Consider the following 23,840-nt stretch of genomic DNA (forward strand, 5'->3'; position numbering starts at 1 on the left):
AAGATTTTCTCATATTAAATACATAATAAAACCTTCAATATGTTAATCGCGATGAAGGTAAAACAATAATCAGTGTATATATTCAGATCAAAATACTTTAAAACAATTATAAAAATCAATCAGACTTAGTTTTGTTTAACCTTTACCGACATTAAATGACATTAGGATTATTAAACAAAGTATGTATATTTTCTAAACGTGATATTTCATCAAACACTATAGATTGGTTATAGTCGCATAAGCTTAAAGCCTTTATACTTTTAATTTACATTTTCTACTGAAATGTGACTGGCCAATAACTTCTGGTAATACAAAGTTTGCACACATAGTAAAGAGCACGTTAAAGGTTTTATACCTAGAACTAATCACTATAAGTATACATAATTTTTAATAAGGGTTAGCCCTACAAAGAAATATAATTGGTGTACCTTTTCTATAACAAAGCCGTTATTACTATACCCAGAATTTAAAACAACATAAAATCTGTTCTATGTTCATTTATGATTCTATAGGATGAAAGTTTTTGATAGCCCAATTATTTTTGCAAATATTGTTTTGTGTTTAAAACAAGTATTATTTTCAATATTCATTTTTAGATAATAATTAAAAAGACCTTTCATTATTTTATAAAGATTGTTTTTGTCATGTATAGATACCGTTTGTCCATTGGCATTTATAGTTTACACTGGAAATGACTGACTGAATGCTTAATGTGCTTAGCCTGCATAGCATTTTACAGTAACCCAGATTTAAGACTCCCTTGGAAGTTTCATGTCGGTAATGTATAAAACGTATAATGTACGCATAAAGTTGAAAAACCCGATACATTGATCATTTTCAATATCTACAATTCTGGGGTCACTAAAATTAATTTCTTGATTGGCCAAATTTACTTTTTTGACATCTACTCACAGCACAATCAATTTATCTATTAACCGACCAATTTTCACTTTTTTTTCTAAAACAACGTAATGTTAACTTCCATACTTAGATATAATCTTTGCAATTTTTTCGAATTTTCGGAATATGGTAGAAAAGTAGGTACAGTGGGTCCACCGGAACAAGCTAGATAATTTTAGAGATACCCTCTGCGTCAAGCATTTCGCGTTCGCTCACAGATTAAATTAGTCGAATTCCACCAGGAGATTCAAGCTAAGGTACAGTCGGCGAAATAGATACTGTTATTCTATTAAAGGTAAGTCAGAAATAAAAATACATAAGCATTGTAAAATTTAAATTTCTATTTATAATTATCCCTTTTGTATTTGTTTTTAAAACGCTAAGTTAGGTGTGGTACGCGCGTAAGTTATTTAAATCTCTGCAAGATCGTACAGCATTCAAATCACATAATAAAAATGTGGCTTGAATCTGAATATATTTAATATCATTATCAAGTTTGGCTTTAACATTTTATACATTAAACCATTTTAAACCGGGAATCGTGTTGGTAATTCGATGAGATTTCTCGTTCTCAAGAGCTTTCTATGGTTTAACTTTAGGTCCCTTTTTAATTAATCTTGCACGTTTATATTGTAGTACTTGACGGCATCACCGTATTTGGTGCGATAGCATAATATTCAATTATTAAAACAATAATCCCGGTTCACAGGCCTCCTAGGGCTTGACGCCATCTATCCGCATTTAATAAACTAAATCGCTAGAAATATATTTTTTCAAATTTTAGTAATTTTAATTTACAGTAATTTGTATATAACGTTTAAAGTTTGTATGACAGCAAAGAGGAAGTGAATTTGCCAAACATTGTTTTTGTTTATATATAAAAAATAACCATAATATATAACTTTTAGTTGGCTTTTTAGTGCCATCTATTATTGAAAAGTGGTATTAATCAGAAGAGACGTTATTTTTTTCTTCTATTACCCATATAGTGTCGCTATTTCAAATTGAATAATTCATGAATTTAAAAACATTGAAATGAATTTTATTTAATTCAAGATAATTTAAATTAAAATGCAGTATTTTAATAAAGGATTCTAAGCTAATATAATTATTAAAAGTCTGTCAGTGAACTTTTATATTTAATGAGTGAGGCCTTTTTATTGAACTGACATTTGACACTTCCAGAATGATGTTGTTAGGTTATAGCAAAATTATGTTAATCTAATAATAATAAAAAAAATATGTTAGAAAAGCATTCCTGATGAATATAATGTGTTAACACAGACTTGTAATACTGTACAGAAGAGTCAATAATGGAGCAGATATATGCGCTTGGAGTTTCGTGCATTGAATTTATTCAGAATTGGTATACTGTTTTATTGACTTTTAGTAATATCTTTTATATACTGTTCAGAAGAGGATTCCAAAATAAGTAGTTTTAATATCATGTTTACAATTTTTTTCATTATACTGTAATATATTATGGACATTTTTACACATTGTTGACTTTTGGCACGTTTTCTAAGGATTCAAATAAGTTTTGCTGTTTACCATTTCATTAAATTTTGTTTACTGTTGAATTCTATAATTTTTTTTATAAATTTGTGTATAAATGATCTTTTTTTTACACATAGGTTTGAAGATTCTGAAGAATTTTTTGAACTAGTAAATCACTTATCCAATCCACATCATGTTGTTGAAGTGCTGTTTCCGCTGGTTTCCATTATTGACTCGGTGTTTGCGGCGCAATTACTATTGTGTTTGGCCTTCGGTGGGTGGCTCAATGCAGTCATGAAATGGTTAGTAGACATAATAATTGTTACAATCAATATCTTTGTTAATTAAAATTCTGGTACAAATTACTTTTGGATTGATATACAACTGCACAATGATACATAATATCATGCAATACATTCTAAAGTCTCCAGACGATAGTTGCATCTGTTACAACCAGTTTGTATTACTTATGGTCATAAGAACACAGTTGTTCTTGCCACTTTATTGTATATACAAGTATAGATAACCCTCTCAAAGGAGGCTGTTGGAAAATACCTAATGTTTTTATATAAGTCATCACCTGTTTATGTCACATACATATTTCACCATTAATCTATTTTCATTTAAATTAATAAGAAAAACTCCTGCAAATTTAGGTATGATTTATTGGGACTCTATAATATGCTATATTATAGTATGAAAATGGCCAGTTTTTATTATGAATACTAATTTACATTAAAAAACATTATTTTTATATTTACATTGAATTAAATGCAAATTTAATGCTTAGATTATCTCTTTGTATGAAATGTGTCTGTAATATAGTGTACTTTCTATACATAGTATTATTAGTTAAATATGTATAGAAGTACCTAAAATGAAAATAGATTACAGTTATGTACTAAGGTAATACTTTGAAGTAATAACATTGTCAATGGCTATTATATCTCCATACATTTCTTAAATTTTGCATACATAAAATACCTTAAGTGTATTGTAGCAATACAGAAAGCACTGTACTGCATCTCTGGTAAGTGGGGAGGCTGCAAAAACATTAGTATGTACAGTTAAGGTGGCCTGATGAAATGGAGCAGCCATTCTCCCTTCTGACCACAGTGTACATGCCTTAGGAACAAAGGTTTTAGTAGCCATCCATTAAAATTTTGTTGATGTCTTTAACATTATTACAGGTGGTTATTAGAAGATCGTCCATATTGGTGGGTGCAGGAGACATCATTTTATAATGGAATGAGTCGCCCTCAGTTATTACAATTTGATCAGACTTGTGAGACAGGGCCAGGATGTCCATCTGGCCATTCAGCAACCGCTGCTACTGTGTTGATGTTAGGACTTATGTGGATATCACATGTAATGAATGATAGGTAAGATTTACAATTAAAAACATGTACATATTTAGACATTCTATTTTTTGCATAAAGAGAACTTTTTATATATTTATTTTGCAATTGAAATTTGTTTATTATTCAAATACAGTACTATTACCATAAAATAGAAATTGCAAGGTCTCATTTATGTGAGGCAATATCATTTTCGTATTAATTATATTATATGAATGAACAAGAAATCATCAGGTCATATAAGAATATACAATACAAATTTATGATAAGTAAAAAAATTAGTATAAACAAAAGAAAATCTTAAAGAGTACATAATAAACAATATAGAAAAAAACTATACATTTTCAAATTGTTCATTACATCAAATAATATGCATATTTATTCATTATTTACAAGTGATTAAATATGTGAATGAACAAAATATGTATTTGTATCTATGTCCCTCAAAATTTGATGCCACAGATTGTCCCTCGGCATGTTTTGTTTTTCACATGAATTACTATTTGTTAAATAAAAATTGCGTTACATTTTAGAAAATGCTATGTGTGGTGGTGGAAATTCGCCGCGTACCCAGCGTTCGCAATGGCGCTGGGCGCAGTCGTGCTGGCCAGGTTGTTTGTCGCCACCCATTTTCCCCATCAATGCCTTATGGGTGTATTAATCGGTTAGTAATTAAATAGTAATTTAGTAGTTAAAATTTGCTGAAAACTTATTCTATACAAGAAATTGAGGCGGTTGTCTGCTCCTTAACCGCGAACCGCGTATTTGTACTGTGGTTGGATCCAGATAGCTCCTTTGCTCATCTGTGGTCCACGCTACCGTCCCAAGTTACATATACATAACATAAAACTACACTGCTCATTATTTTTTTTTGAGGTATGAAAAAGAATTAAAGAAAAAAATGGAAGCTGGGATGAACTTAGACTAAGATATTTGCTGCATTTATTAACGTAATAATAAATATTATTTTTAATAACTATTTTATTTATCAAAGTAAATTTAAATCAAATAACATTTGGTATCTCAAAATTTAAATATATGTGTAAGTTCTTTTTGAATGGTTTCAGTTAGTTTGTTTAAATGGCTAATCAACAACTAAACAGTCATAATTTTTTCAGGGTTGTTCTTGGCTCCAGCGTTATGCATCTACGTGTCAGATCCGTACATATGGAAGTATGGTTTAAAAACAGATGCGGATATACGACGCGCTATTGTCTGTCATGTAGTGTCTGCCTTTGCTACCATTGCTATAAGTGTTGTCACATATTTTAGTTTGAAACTTTGTGGAATCGATCCTCAGTGGACTGTGCAAATGGTATGTATATATATTGTGATTAGTAAATTTGTAGGCATAGTATTGTATGAGAACAATTTTTTAAAAACCTTGTGTAGGAAGGCTCATAAATAAAAAAAAACAAAGGTCTTAGTCTATCCTAGAAGCAGCTCCTGATCGGACGCTCATAAAGGATATATATACTATATATGAGAAACTATAGAGAAATCCAACGGATATGCAGGTGATATCTTCCAGACCGGATTTCTTCCTATTTTCAAGAACATTGAAATGTGTAGTATACAAATAAAAATTATTGTTCTATGGGAAAAATACATCTAAAGCCCATTCAACTAAGGTGAACAAGTACTTTCACCTAGTCAACAAAATAAGTATCAATAAATTTAAAGGATATTTGTAGGCTTTTAACAGCTTAATCTCTATAGACTGCAGACTCTATAGACACGCATTAATCCTTTCTACACTTGCTTGCTTGTTTGTCAGCATGGCCTTTCAGTATTAGTGTGATTTATCAACAGTATTAGTAGGGAGAGGAGTCTGGTTAGTGAAGGTGAACAAGGCCAGGTGTTACAGACTATATGCTGCAATGCATTGGATAGAAAAGTACTGGCCTCATGGAGGAATTGTCTATACATATAGTATATATATAGTAGTGTGAAGTCTAAGGTTAATAATAAAACTTTACAAGTTAAATAATATTTATGTTATATCAATTTTTTAAAATTTATGTTTTTTGTTTATACATTATTTATGGATTTTGATGAAAACGTCGAATGAAAATATCGATTTCAATTGTGTTTTAGGCTTTTATTTATATTTCCTTTAAATACAAAGACTGTTTCATTGCCAGGCATTCCGCTGGTGCGAGAACCCAGAGGACATTCATGTATCCACTACACCAATGTTTGCACTAGTTCAATGTACTGCTAACCTGCTCGGGTGGGCTCTGTGTGTTACTCCAGCTGTATCACAGTAAGTTTCTTTTGTTAATAAATTAACCTTTTACATAATAGCAATTGTGTATTTTGAACAAACAATATTGTTCCATTTGTTAAAGGCTGTCACAACATCTAGTTGTGTAACTATCTTACAGAATCTTTAGTTTATGCTAGGTCTTTTTAGAGGTCAACATCAGTCACTATTGTTTATTTACAAGCCAGAGATAATTACAAACGATTGAAATGGAATTTGACTATTAAATGAATGCCATGGATCTTAACTTGTAAACAATGATTAAAATTTTTTAAAATGAAAAATTGAAAAAATGTATAATTATAATAACAAATGAAACTCAATATTTCACAGTAAAATAGATAGTGCCAATTTTTTAATTATACATCCATCGATAAGGTGGTCAGACCTTAATATTGTCGGAAGACACTGAATGTGGATCACTTCCAATTGTTTCTTTTGGAAAACTCAGGGTAAGACTATGTCCAGCAATGAACATTATACAGCTGAAATGATGATGATGATTAAAAGAAATCTATCTTAGGCACCTTTCCTAAAAATATCCATGTGTAAACATGTTTTTTCATTTTTGATTTACATTCACCAATAAATTCATCTATCTTTTTCACTTGCTTATAAATGTTTAAATGCTATTTCCTGTATTATGAATGATATCAGTAGTTTTAATTAGATGTGTTTAAATATTTTTCAGGTACAGGCATTATACGAAGAATCGCTCTTTGATAATATCCGCGTTCACAACGGCTGTCATCTTGTACGCAGTGAAACAAGCTCAAGACAACATAAGCAGAAATAACGCTTTCTATTTCTATACATTTCAGTTCCTCCTGAATACCATAAAGCCTGCTTTATTATTGAGGTTGGCTCCGGCGATCTCCATGTGGCCGTATTCGAAGGAGATAAAGCCTAAAGTTCAATGAATCTGTTGCATACAAAAATGTCCGCCAAAAATAATAATAGATTATAAATATCACGTTAAATGTAATTCTGTCCTTTTATAATACATTTAGATGCACAATATTTATACCAGACAAGTCTGAGGCAATAATAATTATGAAAATTGCTTTTATTTTTATGTTAGTTAAATTATAAAGAACTTTTTAATTTTCCAAAACTATAACCATACATGGAATAATCAGATGTATATTTACCTTGCCAGCTAGGAAATTATGGAGACGGCTTCAATAACTTGCTAATAGACAAATGAATAAAAAAAAATTTGTAGCCTATACTTGCACACAGGTGTATGATGTCTCTCACAACGTTACTCGTCTTAGGCCTGTTGTACACACACGTTTTGCGCTGTGAAAACCGGGTAATTTGATTTATGGTCATGGTTAACTGTTGTATGGACCATAGCGGCCTTTCAGTGAGCCGTGTCGTTTTCTATTCTTTTTTTGGGTTTTCTGTAAACATAATATGCAAGAATAATCTTTTTCTTGTAAGGTTTTGAAGCCTTCTTCTTCCATTCTTGTAAGGTTACTCCGTGCTTTTTTGTGCCGCCCGCGACTTGCCTTTGGTTCACCTAGTGAGTGGTCTTCCCACGTCACGTCTACCAGCTCATGGTTGCCACCCGAGAACCTTTCGCCCCCAACGGCCATCGGTTGCACAATCGATGTGCTTATCTGAAGCTTAGTGCAGAAAAATTTCAACTTAGCGAGATTTAGCCGTTGTTTTGACCGGTACATTTGACGTGTCATGAACAAGCTTGCTAGTTTTGTTGACCGTAAAGCTAACACGTATAGCTAAGAATTTGTGCAGTGGTATCAGGACTTACTCTACCCATTCAAGTCCCAAGATTTACATACACAAAAGTGGTTTCTATAATGTCCTGATAAATATGCATCAGAATATCCGTTTTTCATTTTTGAAATATTTTACAATATTCGAGATATTTGTATTTATTTAAAGGTATAATTTATTGTTATAGAATGGGCTAAGATCAGCATTTAAATAAAATTTCAATATTATAACGAATATTTTGTTATAATTCAAATTAAAACCATTTTGTCATTATTGTATAAATTAGTTCATTTTTGTAGAGCGGTAATGTGATGTATGTACACAGGGTGATTGGTTTTAGATGTAAAGCTTTAAAGGGTGAATGGATAGCTCATTTGTAATTAAAAAAATTAAAGCCTCTATTTCTAATCATCCTGTATAAAGTGATCACTCTGAAATATGTTATATCAATTGATTTTATTCTATGGAAATGCGACAGGATAATAATTTCTGTCAGTACAAAGTTTGCAGGTACCAATAGTAAACAATAATTAATTTTAATATGTTGTCGCTATTTTGAAAACGCTTTTTTACTCTCTATTATGACGTTGTTTATTATTTCTGAAACCTGAATATTTAACTATTTGTGTACAATACATTAGTAGCAAAAAACTACAACCAATTACCCTATAAATGTAAACTGAATTAAATACATGTGTATAATTAAAGGTCAATAATCCTAATGGGTTATGAAAAGGTACCACTTTGGATCTGGAAAGATGATTTTTTTAAATCTTACTTATTAATTTATAAATCCAACGACAAGCTGTCTTATTATTTATTAGGTAATAAATATATACGGGTTTACGGAACATTTTGTATTTTCTCTGTGATATATTTAATGTTATGAACCTACTGTATATATCAATAAAATAAATATGCATTTCCTTTTGTGTTATAGAATCAAATATGAAATGTTTGGTTTTCTTACTATGTTAATTGATTAAATATTTGCCATGATTTGTGTTTTATTTCTTTGATCTTTTAATTTTTTTTAATGAAAAATAGTAAAATAATAAAATATAAAAATAAAGTATATAATAAAATAGTGATTGTATCTTAACTTTATTAATTAGACATTATAAATATTTAATACTTCTCAAAAGTCGCTGATTTTGGCTTTGCTCGAAAATAAACTTTTCATGGAGAATGGTTTTTTCTTTAATTTCACTATAAGTTGGCCATTTTGTGTCAAATAGCTCTTGTGTATTATCATACCAGTCAAATCCTTCGAGCATTTCTTCGGAATCGGAACGGCCTCTTTCACATTCCAAAATTTAATTTTCCTGTTGTAATTGTCCGTGTAAAAGGGTTCAATTTGAAAGCATTTATTAATCTTTTTCGGCTGTTTCGGCACGTATACAAAACATTTGGCCATGTTTGATTTTTTAGACGCACATCTTAACAGTTTCTTGGTTCTCGTGCTAAGGTTCCCGTACTTAGAGACGCTAGATTTAGTTCTATTTAATGTAACCTTGCTTAATACATTTGAAACGCGGTTTGACACAGTTATTTTCGATTTAGACTTTTTCACGAAACTAGCTATGTGCTCTAAAGGTATACAACAAAACGCCTTTGAAATAATTATGAATCTAAACATTACATTCTTAATAATTTTTGTGAGAATTGATGGTTCAGTGCTTCTATAACCAAAACTCATTTTATCATGCCATATTTGTCAAACTTTAATATTTTTTTTATAAAATTTGACAATGGTTGTAAATCGTACATTGCGTAAAATAATAACAATTTTTTTTCCAAAAATATGTTTATTCTTAAACACACAACATCTGATTTTGTACATACAATAATACATCCATAATTGCCTAAAATGGATGTATTATTGTATATTCACCAATAATTATAATTTGTAAACGAAGTCCGTCAGAAAATATAATGCAACAGTTTTGCTAAAGTTGACAAGGTAATAGTTTCTCTTCTGGTATTACAGGAGTGTACAAAAGCTGCATTATACTTAGTCTTTTTATTGTACGTAACATTTGTTTCTATTACAGTGTGTTGAGGCCAATTATATATTATACAGAAATTCTCCACTGTATGTACTTTTTCTAACCAAGATTGGGAGGATTGGGCCTTATGACCCGGTGCAAAGTCTTTAAGAGTTTCCAGCATAACTACGGTCATTTTATTTATTATAATATTATTCAATTTTAAAAATTTTCTCATTTGAACGGCGACGATGACGGTATTCTATGACTTTCCTTTGCGTGCCACTTAAGTGGTTTTTTTTTTAATTTTACTATCCTATTCTTTTTAAAAATTATCATCAGTGCGTCTCTTATAGGCTGCAAGTCCTTAGTCATCTTTTCAAATACGCGACGTGGTTCAGGTGTTATCTTCATCTACCAAGAAAAAATCTTTTGCTTCCGGACAGGATTTCTTCGAATATTTTCTTTACTGCTTTGGGCGACCAGTTTTTTTTGTACGAACACTAAGTGAACAGCCAGTTCTTTTTCTATATATTGTACCTATCGATAGCCCCGCATTCGAAAATTTGAGTCAGCAAGCAAATGGAGTATTTTAAAAAAATGTTATCTACACCATACTTACTTTATGAAATGCAATCACATCGATTTGTTTCTATTTATCACCCCACTCCATTTTGATGTTACAAAATATTTTTGCTATATATTCATACAAAAATTATAGATTCCAAATTCAAAAGTAATATTTTGTTCATCTTTAATAATAACAGCATATGGCCAGACGAAGTATATGTACATATATAATAGCATGTCGCGTCTTCAAATTTGTGCGTGAAATGATTGATTAGTAAAATAATTAATAAGGAATAACTTATATTTTTTGGGATAAATTGGACCAGAACATCATTAATTTTATGTTTGCTGTAATAGCAAATTGGTATCAACTTTGCAATATGGTTGTTGGAAAGATTCGTAAGACGCTTAATGATCTACATTCCAACTCCACTTCCAACCATTCCAATCTATTGAAAATTGATGTGGAAGTCTTACAAATGAAATTATGATAATCGCAATTACCAAAAGTACCCAAGCAAGCTAGACCTGTATTTTAGGAAGCCAATAATTCAGAGTAATAACATTTATTAAGGTAATTGAAACAGATTTTTAATTATTCGAAGTTACGTATTAGTATGTAAAGTTTATGAAGATATTTATTTTAATCTTGTTTCTACCTTGTTCAAACACTCGATAGAGAAAATTTGACAATGGCATAAAAAGATTAGAGACAAATTTCTAAAATTGATTAAAGGTTCTTTTTATCGAACGGTAATTCATACACCGATATCGACAGCTCACTTTTAATATAATAACTGAATGACAAACTTGATAAGTACTGAAATATTAAATACTGGTGGCACTTTATTAAATGTCACTTGGGTTCTTATCGCAGATCCATAAAAATTCATTTATAGCATTTAAGTTCTTCCAGCAAGTTACAATCTTTTACTTTTTAATATCACATACTGAAGCTAAATGTTTTTAAAAGAAAAATATTTGAACATTGGTTCTAACCAAAGTTATACGTCGAGTGATCTTTCACAATACGTAAGTACATGAAATTGTATTTGTCCTTATTTTTAAAACGTTATTGATTGTGTTTAGAATTAATATTTATTTATGCTTATATTTTATAGAGTTTCATTTAAAAATATTTGTTTACTTAATTGACAAGCGTAGCCAATTTAGATAATATGTCGTCTCGGTTACAAACGGGAGCGCTTCATCTAAATAACCCCCTGGCGTTTAATTTACGCGTCAAAGAGTTATTATAATATTTATATAAGATGTTACTAAAATATATTTACTTAAAAACTGTGATATGGACGAAAGAATAAATTACGTCGTCATTAAAGTTAAAGCTATATTGATGTTAAGTTTAAGTCAGTCCATAGTCTATAGACTATAGAACCGCATGCAATACCTGAAAAAATAGTCTAGCTTATTTTATTCATAGAGTAATATCAGACTATAAAGAATTGTAGTTGAAAGGTGTTGGTGATTGTTCAGATTAATCTTTTCCTTGAAAAATGCTACGGGCATTCCGATACGCATATTCAGTGTGGTTTGCTAGACGTTACATACCTTTTGGATTTTAAGCCCTACATACCGATATCCTTGCGAAGTTTTCATTCAGGCCGCCAGGCGCAAATATTTATTTATTTGTATTATTATTTATTTCTCAATGATCATTTGTGTACGTTATGAGACCCCGCATAAACATGTTCAAAGGGCTGCAAGCAGTTCGCGGACCACGTGTCGCTCATCCCTGATTTTAACTATTTATATTGTCCAGCTCATTATATATATCTTTAGCATGCCTTTCAGTATTTAATTATATTGAAGTTTTTTATCGTTGATTTTATCGATGATCTGTAATTATTAAAACGGGCTTAATATGTTTCACAGATTAAATATATCATGATTAAATCGCATATTCAAGAAAGAACTGCTCCGGTAAAAAAATTTGGTTGGCTTGCTTCTAAGCAATCGATGAATTTTGAAAAGTCCATTGAGCCGTATTTGAATCCGCATAGGCCTTTAATAAGCAAGGTTGGTTTTTACTATTACAATTTTAATTTAGTTATAAAATAAATATGTAAATATGAATTGTTCTACAATTGTAGCAAAATTAAAATGTAGTGTTGTAGCTAAATTAAATATGTTATAGTATTGTAGCAAAACTAAAATGTTGTAGTGTTGTAGAAATAATAATTTTTAAGTAATCTTGACCAACGTAAAGGCGCAATGGCAAATTATACATTGTACAAATTAATTCTACGGGGTGATTGGTTACAGATGTGAACGCATTAAGGAGTGACTGTATAGCACATTCACCGCTAATTAATGAATGTATAATACACCATATTTGGAATTCGGAAATTGCGAAATAATAAATAACACAATCAAAATAAATAAAGAAATAGCGTTTTCAAAATTCCTATTAATACATATTAAAAAAAATTCTATTTACTCTCTGTTCCTGCAAACTTTGTACTGCCACATGTTATTGGCCGGGTGGATTTAAATAGAAATAAATAATAATTGTACCATATTCACTTTCTACAGAGTGATTACAAATATTTATAAAACTTTAAAGCTATTTGCCAAGAAAGTGACATATGAACTCCGTATAGAGTGAATCCCTCTAACGCTTTTACAGTCATAGACAATCACCCTGTAACTGCAGTTTTTTAGAGTAAGCTATCATAATATCAATACCTGGTCATATAATACTGTGCTTACTCACGCTGTGTTAAATTAAAAAATGTTCCGTTTTCGCTAGAATGAACGCCTATGTTGTGTAATATCTAAGCAGTACATTCTTGTCTTATAATTAGATATTGTTATTGTACTGCATGTAAACAGAGCTCTCGACCCGTACATCTTTTCTGTATACTATAATTTCGTGCAAGTATAAAATTGCATTGAATTTAAAGTTGACACAAAATTAAAAAGTAACATTTGTTTTAAAGATGTCACCGGAGAGTTGTGTATGTATCGCCATGAAGCTTGAGAAGTACGCCGCTGAATATAAATGTGCAACGATGGAAGATATTATTTTGACTGCACAACAGTTGCTCCAAGAACAGTTGAGCATACAGATGATTGACAAGAATATTCAAATTGCAAAACGAAGGCGAGTCAATCGTAACAAAGCCCGTCCAGAAATTAACGAGAGTGTATCTAAAGTATCTTACATTTTTTCCTAAATAAACGATGAAATATATTTGTAGTTTATTTTTTGTACTGAAACCTTTTTTTTAATATACTCTCTTTTTGTTGTTTTGAGTCGATTGACGTTCACAAAATAGGCTTGTCCCAAAAATCGCCACGATGGCCGGTCTCGCGCTGCCTGTATCCTGCGATCTTCCGCGATCTTGAATATATCGCTGGTCTACTTAGTGGATGGCCTACCCACACCGCGTCTAGCGGCTTGTGGTAACCACCTGTGAACCTTTCGACCCTAATGGCAATGTCCCCGCCTACCGTTTTGTCACAAGATTATAGATAATATTTTTAGATGGGTTATGGATGGGTGCAGTCGCCTAAAAAAGATCTTGTTTTAGGTTCCATAAAAAGGCTAATATAATCCGGATCTGATTCCAATGTCATCAAAATCCCATCTCCACTATAGAACCTTAAGACTCCAGCGGCCATCTATTTGTCTGCTGGTGTAATAAGGTCGGCAAAAAGAAGATAACACTAAATTTTAATAATAATTGAATATTCTGTAAGATATTTTTTAAAATTATGTTTAACCTGACTAAATATAAAATACAATTTATTATGAGCTAGAAGTAGCCACCGTATGTAGTGATCCATTTACTTTATAAATATAGAAATTGGCATTGAATTGATGCACAGAATGTGGATGATTCCTTAAGTATATTATAATCTGCGGTCACCGAATACTTTATTAGCCTATATAGGCTATCTTATAGTGAAAAGCAACACCTTAAATACAAAAATCACAAGTTAATAGCTATTGGTATCCGTATAAAAATGTGACTTGTCCCCATCAACGTGATAATAATTTAAAAATGGACTCATTCCCTTCTCTCGTATTTATTTAACAGATTTTAATAAGTACGCTATTAATCGGTAAAATCATTCAAATGTTAGTTAAGATTTTATTCATGAAATAATTAATAGTATTTATTTGATAAACCACTCAATTTATAAAAGGCTTTGTCGATGTCATCTTATAAATCTTTTTTTATTTCCGTTGGTTATTCTGTTTCTCTACGATGCTTTAATTTAATTCATTTTTACACTTCAATCTTTTTACTTTTTTTTTTGTTTTCTCAATGTAATTGCGGACTAATAAGACCTAATACAAATAGGTAGGTGAGTAGAAGATGAAAGTATAGCCTCCCTCATGGGAGACGTCAAATGCCCTAAATCGGCAGAAACAAAAGTAAGCACTAAAATAAAGTAAAGTTCGACCACAAGAACACAAATTGTTATAAAATATTAAATCACCTATCGATGTAAATTAATAAATAAATCAAAGTATAATTACAAATAAATATTCGTAAATTAAAATTGTTGTTAGTTAAGAAAATGAAATAAAAAAGTTGCTGTAAAATGAACCAAATTTAACAAGGAATGAATATAAGCGAAATAAGGTGATGTACGAAAAAAGATAAAAATGTGATGAATGAAAGAAAGTGAGGTAAGTGAAAAAGAAATTGTGGCGAATAAAAGTAGAAAGATAAATAAAAAATATAAATACTGAAAAAATATTTACTCCGATTTTGTAATGTCTCTGTCCCACACAAAGTAGGGGGAACGTCCTCACGTTCCCCCTACCCCAAAACAATTTTGTACCAGTCAACTCAGAGAGGTGCATATATAACCAGTCGGCAGGTGCATAAAAAGGTGTAATAATTTAATGTACTAATTGTCTAATTACAAATTAAAACAAAATTAAAATTGATAGGTATAATATTATAGGTGTGGGATAAATTCGAGATATTTTAAATGCTATTTTATTCTATGACTTCGATTTTGATGATTTAGTAGATAATGATATGATGTTGTAAACATTTTGGAATTTTTTTGGTATTGTTTAAAGAAATATGTAGAGATTGAAATAGGTTTCCACTTATCTACAGGCGCAAGCTCAGTATTATATGGCTAATGTATTGTCCCCTCCCAGCCAAACTCTTTGTTTTCGCTGAATGGCTATAGACGTATGTTGTCTAACGTTATCGTGATGAAAGACCACAAGCGTTCCTTTCATTAATTCTGGGTATTTTCTCCCAACATCATTCTATAATGTCATCAGTTGTTGGCAGTACAGATCTGAATCGAAATCGAAATATATTTCCGACGTGTCAAATTAATTGTCAAAGAATATCACCATCGTAAACAGATCATTCTCAAAAATGTACTGATCGCAGCATAAAAACACTATAAACTTATTTTAAATATTTAATTTATATGCAGCAGTAGAGGTTGAATCCGTTAATGGTATAGATAGCTAGCTGAATTTGTAATATATTTTTAATGAAGACTTATTGATACCATGTTAGCTTAAAAGGTAATATGTAGAAGTACTAAAGAAAACTGTTTAAATGACTTCATTAATAATACATCAGGTCTAGACCGCGGTCGGCGGAACTAAGTTAAATACTCATATCCGTTGATTACTCATTAAATATGTTAAGTTGAAAGTTAATAAACAAATTTTCTACTAAGGTAATGCGAGAGGGATTTCTCTACGAGACCGAATCTGAAGTGAGGAGATCCGTAGAAAAACGAAGGTGACCGACATAGCCTAGACGGTTGGCAAGTTGAAGTAGTAATGGGTAGGCTACATAACGCGCACAACTGATGGCCGTTGTGGCCTTCAACTCCTGGAGTTGAGAACACGGATCGGCAATCGCAACGTATGACATCCGCTCATAAGGTGGAAAGACAACCTTGTAAAGATCGTCGGAAGAGGCTGGATGCAGGTTGCTTCCTACCGATCCTTTTGTAAATACATACCAATGTTCAGCATTGAACCTTCTATGGCTAAAGTAATGATGAAGTTAAATGTGATTTTTACATTTGGTGTCAGTACATAAATTTCAAAACAAATTAGTCCAAATATTAAAAAATGATGTTTCTCAGGAATTCAGCATAAGTCGAGATATAAGAGAATTAACTTCAGCCTATGTTATATATGGTGTTTCCTTGTTGCAGGTGCATAATTTTTTTTGTATCGACCTTAATCACAATAATTAATAATTAAGTAAAAAAAATAGTTATTAAAAAAAAACGTTATTAATTTTTTTGAATTAAAATCAGGGTTGTCAAATAAGTGTTGCTGTACTTAAAAGGAGACTCAAAAACTTGTTAATATTATTAAATAATTCGGTTGGCAAAATAAAAATTTTTGTTATTTGCATTAAATATAATTTTTCGTTATGTCAGATAGCTGCCGGTTAAAATCTCAGTCATCTTTTAATGCCTGTTGTCAAACTATGAGAACTCTTTTGCGTACTACAGTAGTTTTATTGTTTCTGTATCTCGATTATCTGTACCCTAGCAGCAAGGTTTGCTCTTTCGTTAAAAAGTTAGGTGATTACGTTCCAACATTCGACGGATTGCCATGAATTGTTACAAGTTTTTCTCGGGAAGAGCTCATGTATCGTTTTATCTTTCACAAGTAACTTTAACAATAATATCATTAACACAACCATAACATTCGCATGCAATATACTTACGTATAATTATAGTTAAAGTTAAGCATAGCTCTGCCTTTTTATTTGATTTACCGTTCCCGCCTTTCTTATCCTTTTTTATAATTAACTTATGTGACGACGTTTGTCTAATGTATTAATTAACTAAAGCATTCTTCGAATTTAAATACAGGAATCACTAAAACACAATTTTGTTATAAAATGTATTGCGTAAATCTATCATATTTCACTATTTGTTACAACAACGATTTTAATTAGCTGTTTTTTCAACGTTTATGTTTTGAGCCTGCCACATCTATTATTAACATCTACTATTAACATATACACGTAATACAACGGAAAGAGTTAGTGTTACATATGAAGTATATCATGTATCTTCTTTAAAATAAAAATGTATTAGTCTTATTCCTAATTTATAAATAAAACGATAGTTAACTTTTTTTATTTTAAATGTACTACTACAGACATATCTCTTTGTTTCCCGTGATAAAAATTTTTTTTAATTATTTTTTGCTCAGCGCATATATTCTGGAAATATTAACTCTCTCATCGTGCATTTCAGATAGACTTATAGAGCGTCTTCAGAGCGGTTGCTTTGGGCCAATCCAAGAACCAGGACCGGAACTTCTCTGTTCATGATTAAGCCATAACTTTGTTTTTTTATTTAATGGGATAATATTCAAGACACCTTGCCTCTTGGGGAGAGGAAAGGGTTCTGTGGTATTGCTACTCGCTAGAAGTTCCATAGACGTTTTCCCTCATTGGATGCCGGCAGCCCAAGACTGGTCATCGTGGCGGTCTTTGGAAGAAGTGGCGTCGATCCGCTGAAAAAATGAAGAAGAAAACGCCCTCGGTGGTCGCGGTTTACGCGTTGCGAGGGTGACTCAAATATTTTCTAAAGCAACTTTTTTATTATTCCCACAATCCCCCGTACTATACTATTCTGGATTGTGCGATTCGGAATACGCATAGTTCACTTTGTCCCTGAAACATTCGTGATGCTACCAGGATTGTATGAGACCGTTGATTCACTGCCCGCCTCAGAGTCGCTGAAGTTAGTGAGAGTTTAGGGACCCTGCTCTAAACAACCTTGTCTCCAAAGGCCTCGTTTCTGGTAGGGGTCCTTTCTAAACTCAGGGGTCTTGTATTCGAGTTTGTAAAACGTAGGTTATATTTAATAAAACACCTTTACAATAAAATAACAATGATTATTATTTGTTATAACAGTGTTAATGTTAAAACGTAACAGAAACTGTACGAGATTAATTTATATAATTAGACTAGATACTTACATCGGTGTAAAATGCAAATTAAGGGAAGAATGAATAACCGCCTACATCGGTCATGGATTCCGGATAAATCCGTATTCGATGAGCTCTTTACATTTCATTACTGTAATTGGTAATGACCTTCGGTACGACAGATCCTTTTACATCGAACATTCGTCGTTTGAAATTAGATCAAGTTTGTTTTAATAAAATAATTACAAAAATTAATTATAAAAAGTTAGAGAGGACAAACAGCTAACAACGTGGTTGTGGAATGTATTTCAGATTCACAAAAATATTTATCATCACGATCATCATTTCAGCTGTAGGATGGACAGGACGAACGGACAGGGCTCCTCAGTGGGTTTCTAATAACACCGCTAGGAAACGAACTGCATCCAGCATCTCCCAACCACCTTAACAAGGTTTTCAATCCACATTGTGTGGACGTACCACGCTGCGCTTGGCATTAGGATATGTTCTCTGTGCTATGTGGCATTGCCTCTTGCCCGTAACAATATTACGCTGACCATAATTAAGAACAAAATCAAGAGCGTCATTATACATATACACCTCCACATACACCATTACCACTTACGCTATGGTATTGAAGGCCACCAAGCTTTAGGAATACCTCGCCTGGAGCTGTTTGGTACTGCGTTGGTTATGATCAAGACTTGTACAATAATAAAAAGATTAAACAACAAAAAATAGAATAACTTTCAAACAGCCTGTCCACTTTGTTTTTAGTAAGGCGATGGTTCATTCTAGAATCGGTCAAAGTGAGAGTTTCATATGTAACGCGTATATTTCAGCAACTGGCGCAGCTAATTGCAACGTAACGTAAGTTTCATACAATAGTTCACGCTGCGTAATTTCTTAATTGGTTTATAACACGTTACGTAGCATTTTAGACAAAAAATAAATCATGTTTAACGTATTAAACAGTTAACCAATTTAACAAAACGCGATATATATAGACTTATAAATATTATTGACATTTCTTAATTTGGGTAACGTAATAAAAAAATATAATTTTTAAACATTCGTAATCAATTTTATAGTTTGTTAATAAATAAAGATGTGGTTGATATAAATATGACAACCCTTGTCTTTGAATAAAAATGAAAGTTCTGTTTTATTATCATCATTTCTGCTATACGACGTCCGCTGTTGTTATGCCATGGAACGTAACTGCATAGGCCTCTCATATAGATTTTCAACATGACCGGCAGGAGCCTGCATACAGCGGTACAGCGGACATATGACGATATTCGGAAGGCCGAATACCGTTCTGTTCACCTTATGGGCGGACGTCTTAACTTCTGTTTAGCTGTCTTTCCTCCCGTTTCACAATTTTCTAACACAAATATTGATTTTTATGTGTCATTCAGGGAACTTCTGATTCTAAAACTCAGGTTTTTGTTTTGGCGGTGGTATCCTTTGTTAGGTTTAAACCTTATAAATAAATGTCAAACGTGTGTCATTAAACAGTGTAAAGTTGTAAGATATTAATTAGCGTGTAAATTTTTATAATAATCCATTTGCCACTTCGGTTCGTCACTGTCACGTCGTCGGTCGACCGCGCGGGAATCCAGTCCGGTACGGAATCAAGTCTGAGTTACTTAAAAGCATCTACGACATTACAATACAATCCCTCTTTTAAATATAGAATGCGCTGGGCTCTGCGCAATTACAATTGATAAATTGCATAAGTTGAAATGATATTTTTAAACTTGCTGTTATTTTGTGCATTTTTTGTTGTTTTTTGTAAGTTTCAAGGATCAACGATTTCTTAGCACTACAGTGATACAAAAAACCTTTGTTATTGTAGATATCAATTCGTAATGGTCACCACTGAACATCGATTAATTTTTTTCTCAAAAATACTGTATTTTATTTACACTGTTTTTAGGGTAACGAAATTCAGAAAAAAAGTCGAAAGTATACTTAATTTTTTATTTACAATTTTTACACGTTTTTTACAAGAATTAAATGCTAAAGGCATTTTTAGATTGTAACCCGAATATTTACACATTTTTGAATGTTATGGCAGTGAGGGTACATGTTATTGCCTAGAGTTTACTAGAAAATGAAGTTGTTAAAACGTATGGAACGCTCAGATATTTTTTAAAGAATATCAAAGCTAACATTCATTTTGAAACTCTGACTTAAACGATTGTCGTCTTGTTGAGAGGGACGGATTGTTGACTGTTCACCAGCAGTATGGGTAGTTGGGGCACGCTGCAGCATTGAAGTTGGCAGGATATTTCGGCGCAGCATTAGCATGTGGGCTGTGAAATAGATTAATATTAATTTGTTTGTTTTTATTCCTAAATATTGCCGCAACAAACGGTAAGCTGTCTAGACAGAAAATCTTATTAACTGAAATTTGATTTTATTATCATATAAATCAGATATAGTATATTTAAATGAGTCTTTCTTTTTAATTCATTATTTCTATTAGAAGGCGACAAGAATATTAATTTTTACTGGGACAGAAAACAAATAATTATTAATTTTAATTGTAGTAATCTGAACTTTGAATACGATTTTTCTTCCTATACTATTATTAAGTTATTTATTATTTTTTAATTAATTGATTGGATAGGATGTACCATACATCAGTTGACAGGAAACTAGTTTTATTCATTCCTTTAAAGCGTTTACTTTCATAATTAATCCTTGTACAAAAAATTTTAACATTTATTTTGATAACTACAGATTATTATTATATAAAAGTCAGTGTTTTATGTATATAATATACTTACTCAGCAGGAGCTACAGGCAAGATGGAAGGGTTGTATACCCATTCCGGGATAGGCATTCCCTCGGGGGTGAATCGGGCGAAAGTGTTGGTGTCACAGTAGGGGTAGTTGGGGCAAACCGCTGGATGCAGACCGGCAGGGTACTCGCGAGCCAGCGCTACCGCCGCCACAACGCACAGGAGGAACTTAGGACGAAGGTGTAATTATAATTTTAAGGTATTTACATTTTACATTTTTTGCATTGAATGAATGCAAGTATCAATTATTAATTCAAACCAAATGGACAGCGAAAATCTTCGTGAATCAGTATAATTGGTGTAGTTGCTATCGTAATTTTCCTAATTGAAATTTAAAGATTCTGTTACAGTATGCAGAACCTGTACCTGTTGGTCTCTACAACGTGGTTGGAAAAAGTAAAAGCGTTAAATAGATGAATGTTTTTGCTGCAAAATGAGCTACATTTACCCGTTTAAAGTTTTTATGCTCATTTTCAATCATTCCGTATAAAGTGATCACTGAAATATGTTACTTTAATTTTTTATAAGAATTCGCCAATTGAGAGAACTGTCTGAAGAGATAGAAAGTAAATAATAATTAATTTCAATATGTCGTAATTAGAATTTTGAAAACGCTTATGGTATCATACGTTATCTAATTGCAAATGAGCTATATATTCACTATATAAAATTTTTACGTCTTTCTCCAATCACCTTGTATAAAGAATGGAAAAAGATGTGGTTTATTAGTAAAAATAAGCTTACTAGATAATTACAATTTTTATCATCCAGTCATATTTCGTTAGGACGGTTAGCAAACTATTATTGCAACAAAATAAAAGGCGTCTGTTAGCACTGCAACTCGTAAACTGTTATGCACCATTTCGTTTGATCGTGTAATTTGACACTTGGATTGGTTATTGGTTAAAGGATGGAATGTAGAGCGCTTACAAAATCTAAATAATGGTTTGTAGAGTTTGATTGACAACTAACGATATACATTGATATCTTTGTTAGCTGTGGGAACATTTTTACAATTGTTATACGTCAGCTGTTTTATAAATTTTCCTCGATTGATTATAATCTATCATTGTGAAATATCTATTTTACTTTTCACACTTATTCTTTTGTTCTATATAACATATCTTTTCTCATAAGAAAATGAAGTGTTAATCATATAGAATCTCAATTGAATCGATTCATTTTGATAGGAAGAAAAATCTAGAATCTTCCTTTAAAGAAATCACGGATTTTTTTTAATATTACAATGAATCAATTTGACGCTAAATCAATAGTTTACGAATGATTTTTTATGGTTAATTAAATAAACCTACTTAGAAGTATATGAATTAATTTAAAAATCAGAATATGCTTTAAGATTTAAAGGAGTGTCAGTATTTTAGGAATTTAACAATGTACTTGACAGGCCTTTGAAATTTCCTCGTGGGCACTTAAACATAGCTCTTGCTCCAAAGTGGGTGCAAGGTTGCGTAGGTTTGTTCCAAGCAGTCGCGTGTGGTATGAATATTTAATGTGATCTGATACATCTTAATTACATTTAAGCAATAAATAACATACATTTATTTATTTCATATATGTCACCAACTACGATAAACATATTACGTGTTAAGACACTAGTATTGCACGGTATATTAATAGATTTTTTGTAAGCGTAGAATAATTTTTTTTCAGTTAACACAAATAATAAATTAAAAATTAAATTAAAAAAAACACTAAAAATTTAATGCTATCTTATTACATTAAAAATATAAATTAAATATTTTTTCCACTTTTTACATCTTGAATGTTTTATTTAAAAAATCGAAATTAATTTTTAATAAATAGTATAAATTAAATATACTTTTTAATGTAAAATGTGCATTAAAATGATTTTTGCTAGAAAAGAAATATAACGTTCAATGTAGCCGTACAAGAATAATTTGGCGGTGTTGATTTTAAACATTTTTTATGGTAATATTAATGAGTAATATTAATACTCACCAGTTTAGCGTACATGTTGTATGTATGTATCCTCTCGACTTAACAGTGAGACTGATGCATTGTGAACAGCCGTGCGGCATTTTATATGCAGCGCAGGAGTGAATTTTTTGACGTCCACAACCGCTCGTTTGACATACGCGTGCAGATTCTACAGGGTTAGCAGGATATTTCGTACTTGTCACTCAAATTTGAACCCAATTGTTTGAGGGTAAAGACTTAAATTACTTAATTTTGGATTCAAAAATAGTACATGTCGATTTTGTATAATAGATTTAAGGTGCACTTCGTATGCTATGGCATTAAATGGTCATAGAGAAAAACGCGTTTGATCTAGTTGAACTAGATACGTTTTTAAACAGAGCGTTGTTGTTTTTATTTTATTTTTGTTTTGAATAAACGTTATGAAAAAGCTGCTAAAGACATTTGTTGTTGAGGATCTAATAGTTAAAAATATTAAGAATGACGTCTCGCATTTTTGAAAATCATAATTGTTGTACATTTAAAAATTTATTTACCCGAAGGTACAAGGTGTTTACCAAACAGTGATAAACCGCAAAATCTATTCAAGCAGGTGTTTACATTTTCAAACATTTTAGCATTAGCTTAGGAATTTTCTTGTTATGTCATGCTTAAAATTAGTGATAGGACTTTGAATAAACAGGCAGTTCGAGATAACAGCAACATGGACAGAAAGCGGGATGGTAAGAATCGATCAATTTGTGAATGTAAGAAATTAAAAAATAAAATGACATGCATCAATAACATAGTAATTACTAAGATACCTAGATATACAATTTTTTGCTTA

General features: G+C 31.4%; 2 protein-coding genes across 2 annotated transcripts; one reads left to right on the forward strand and one right to left on the reverse strand.

Moving 5' to 3' along the window:
• Nucleotides 1-2,100: 2,100 nt before the first annotated feature.
• On the forward strand, nt 2,101-7,560 carry G6P (Glucose-6-Phosphatase). Its single transcript, XM_068765778.1, has 7 exons — nt 2,101-2,266; nt 2,535-2,699; nt 3,588-3,779; nt 4,289-4,419; nt 4,874-5,070; nt 5,900-6,021; nt 6,713-7,560. The coding sequence occupies exons 1-7, from the start codon at nt 2,214-2,216 to the stop codon at nt 6,939-6,941; spliced, it is 1,089 nt and encodes a 362-aa protein (XP_068621879.1). The 5' UTR covers nt 2,101-2,213; the 3' UTR covers nt 6,942-7,560.
• A 12,664-nt stretch (nt 7,561-20,224) lies between these two features.
• LOC137922898 (cuticle protein 1-like) lies at nt 20,225-23,116 on the reverse strand. The gene is made up of 3 exons (XM_068766006.1): nt 23,036-23,116; nt 21,042-21,223; nt 20,225-20,564 (listed from the first exon to the last, which is right to left on the reverse strand). The coding sequence occupies exons 1-3, from the start codon at nt 23,048-23,050 to the stop codon at nt 20,486-20,488; spliced, it is 276 nt and encodes a 91-aa protein (XP_068622107.1). The 5' UTR covers nt 23,051-23,116; the 3' UTR covers nt 20,225-20,485.
• Between the last annotated feature and the right edge of the window lie 724 nt (nt 23,117-23,840).

This window comes from Battus philenor, unplaced genomic scaffold, assembly GCF_028537555.1.
Source record: "Battus philenor isolate CCGP_79_NKW_IND1 unplaced genomic scaffold, ilBatPhil1.0.hap1 SCAF_20, whole genome shotgun sequence".
Lineage (NCBI taxonomy): Eukaryota > Metazoa > Arthropoda > Insecta > Lepidoptera > Papilionidae > Battus > Battus philenor.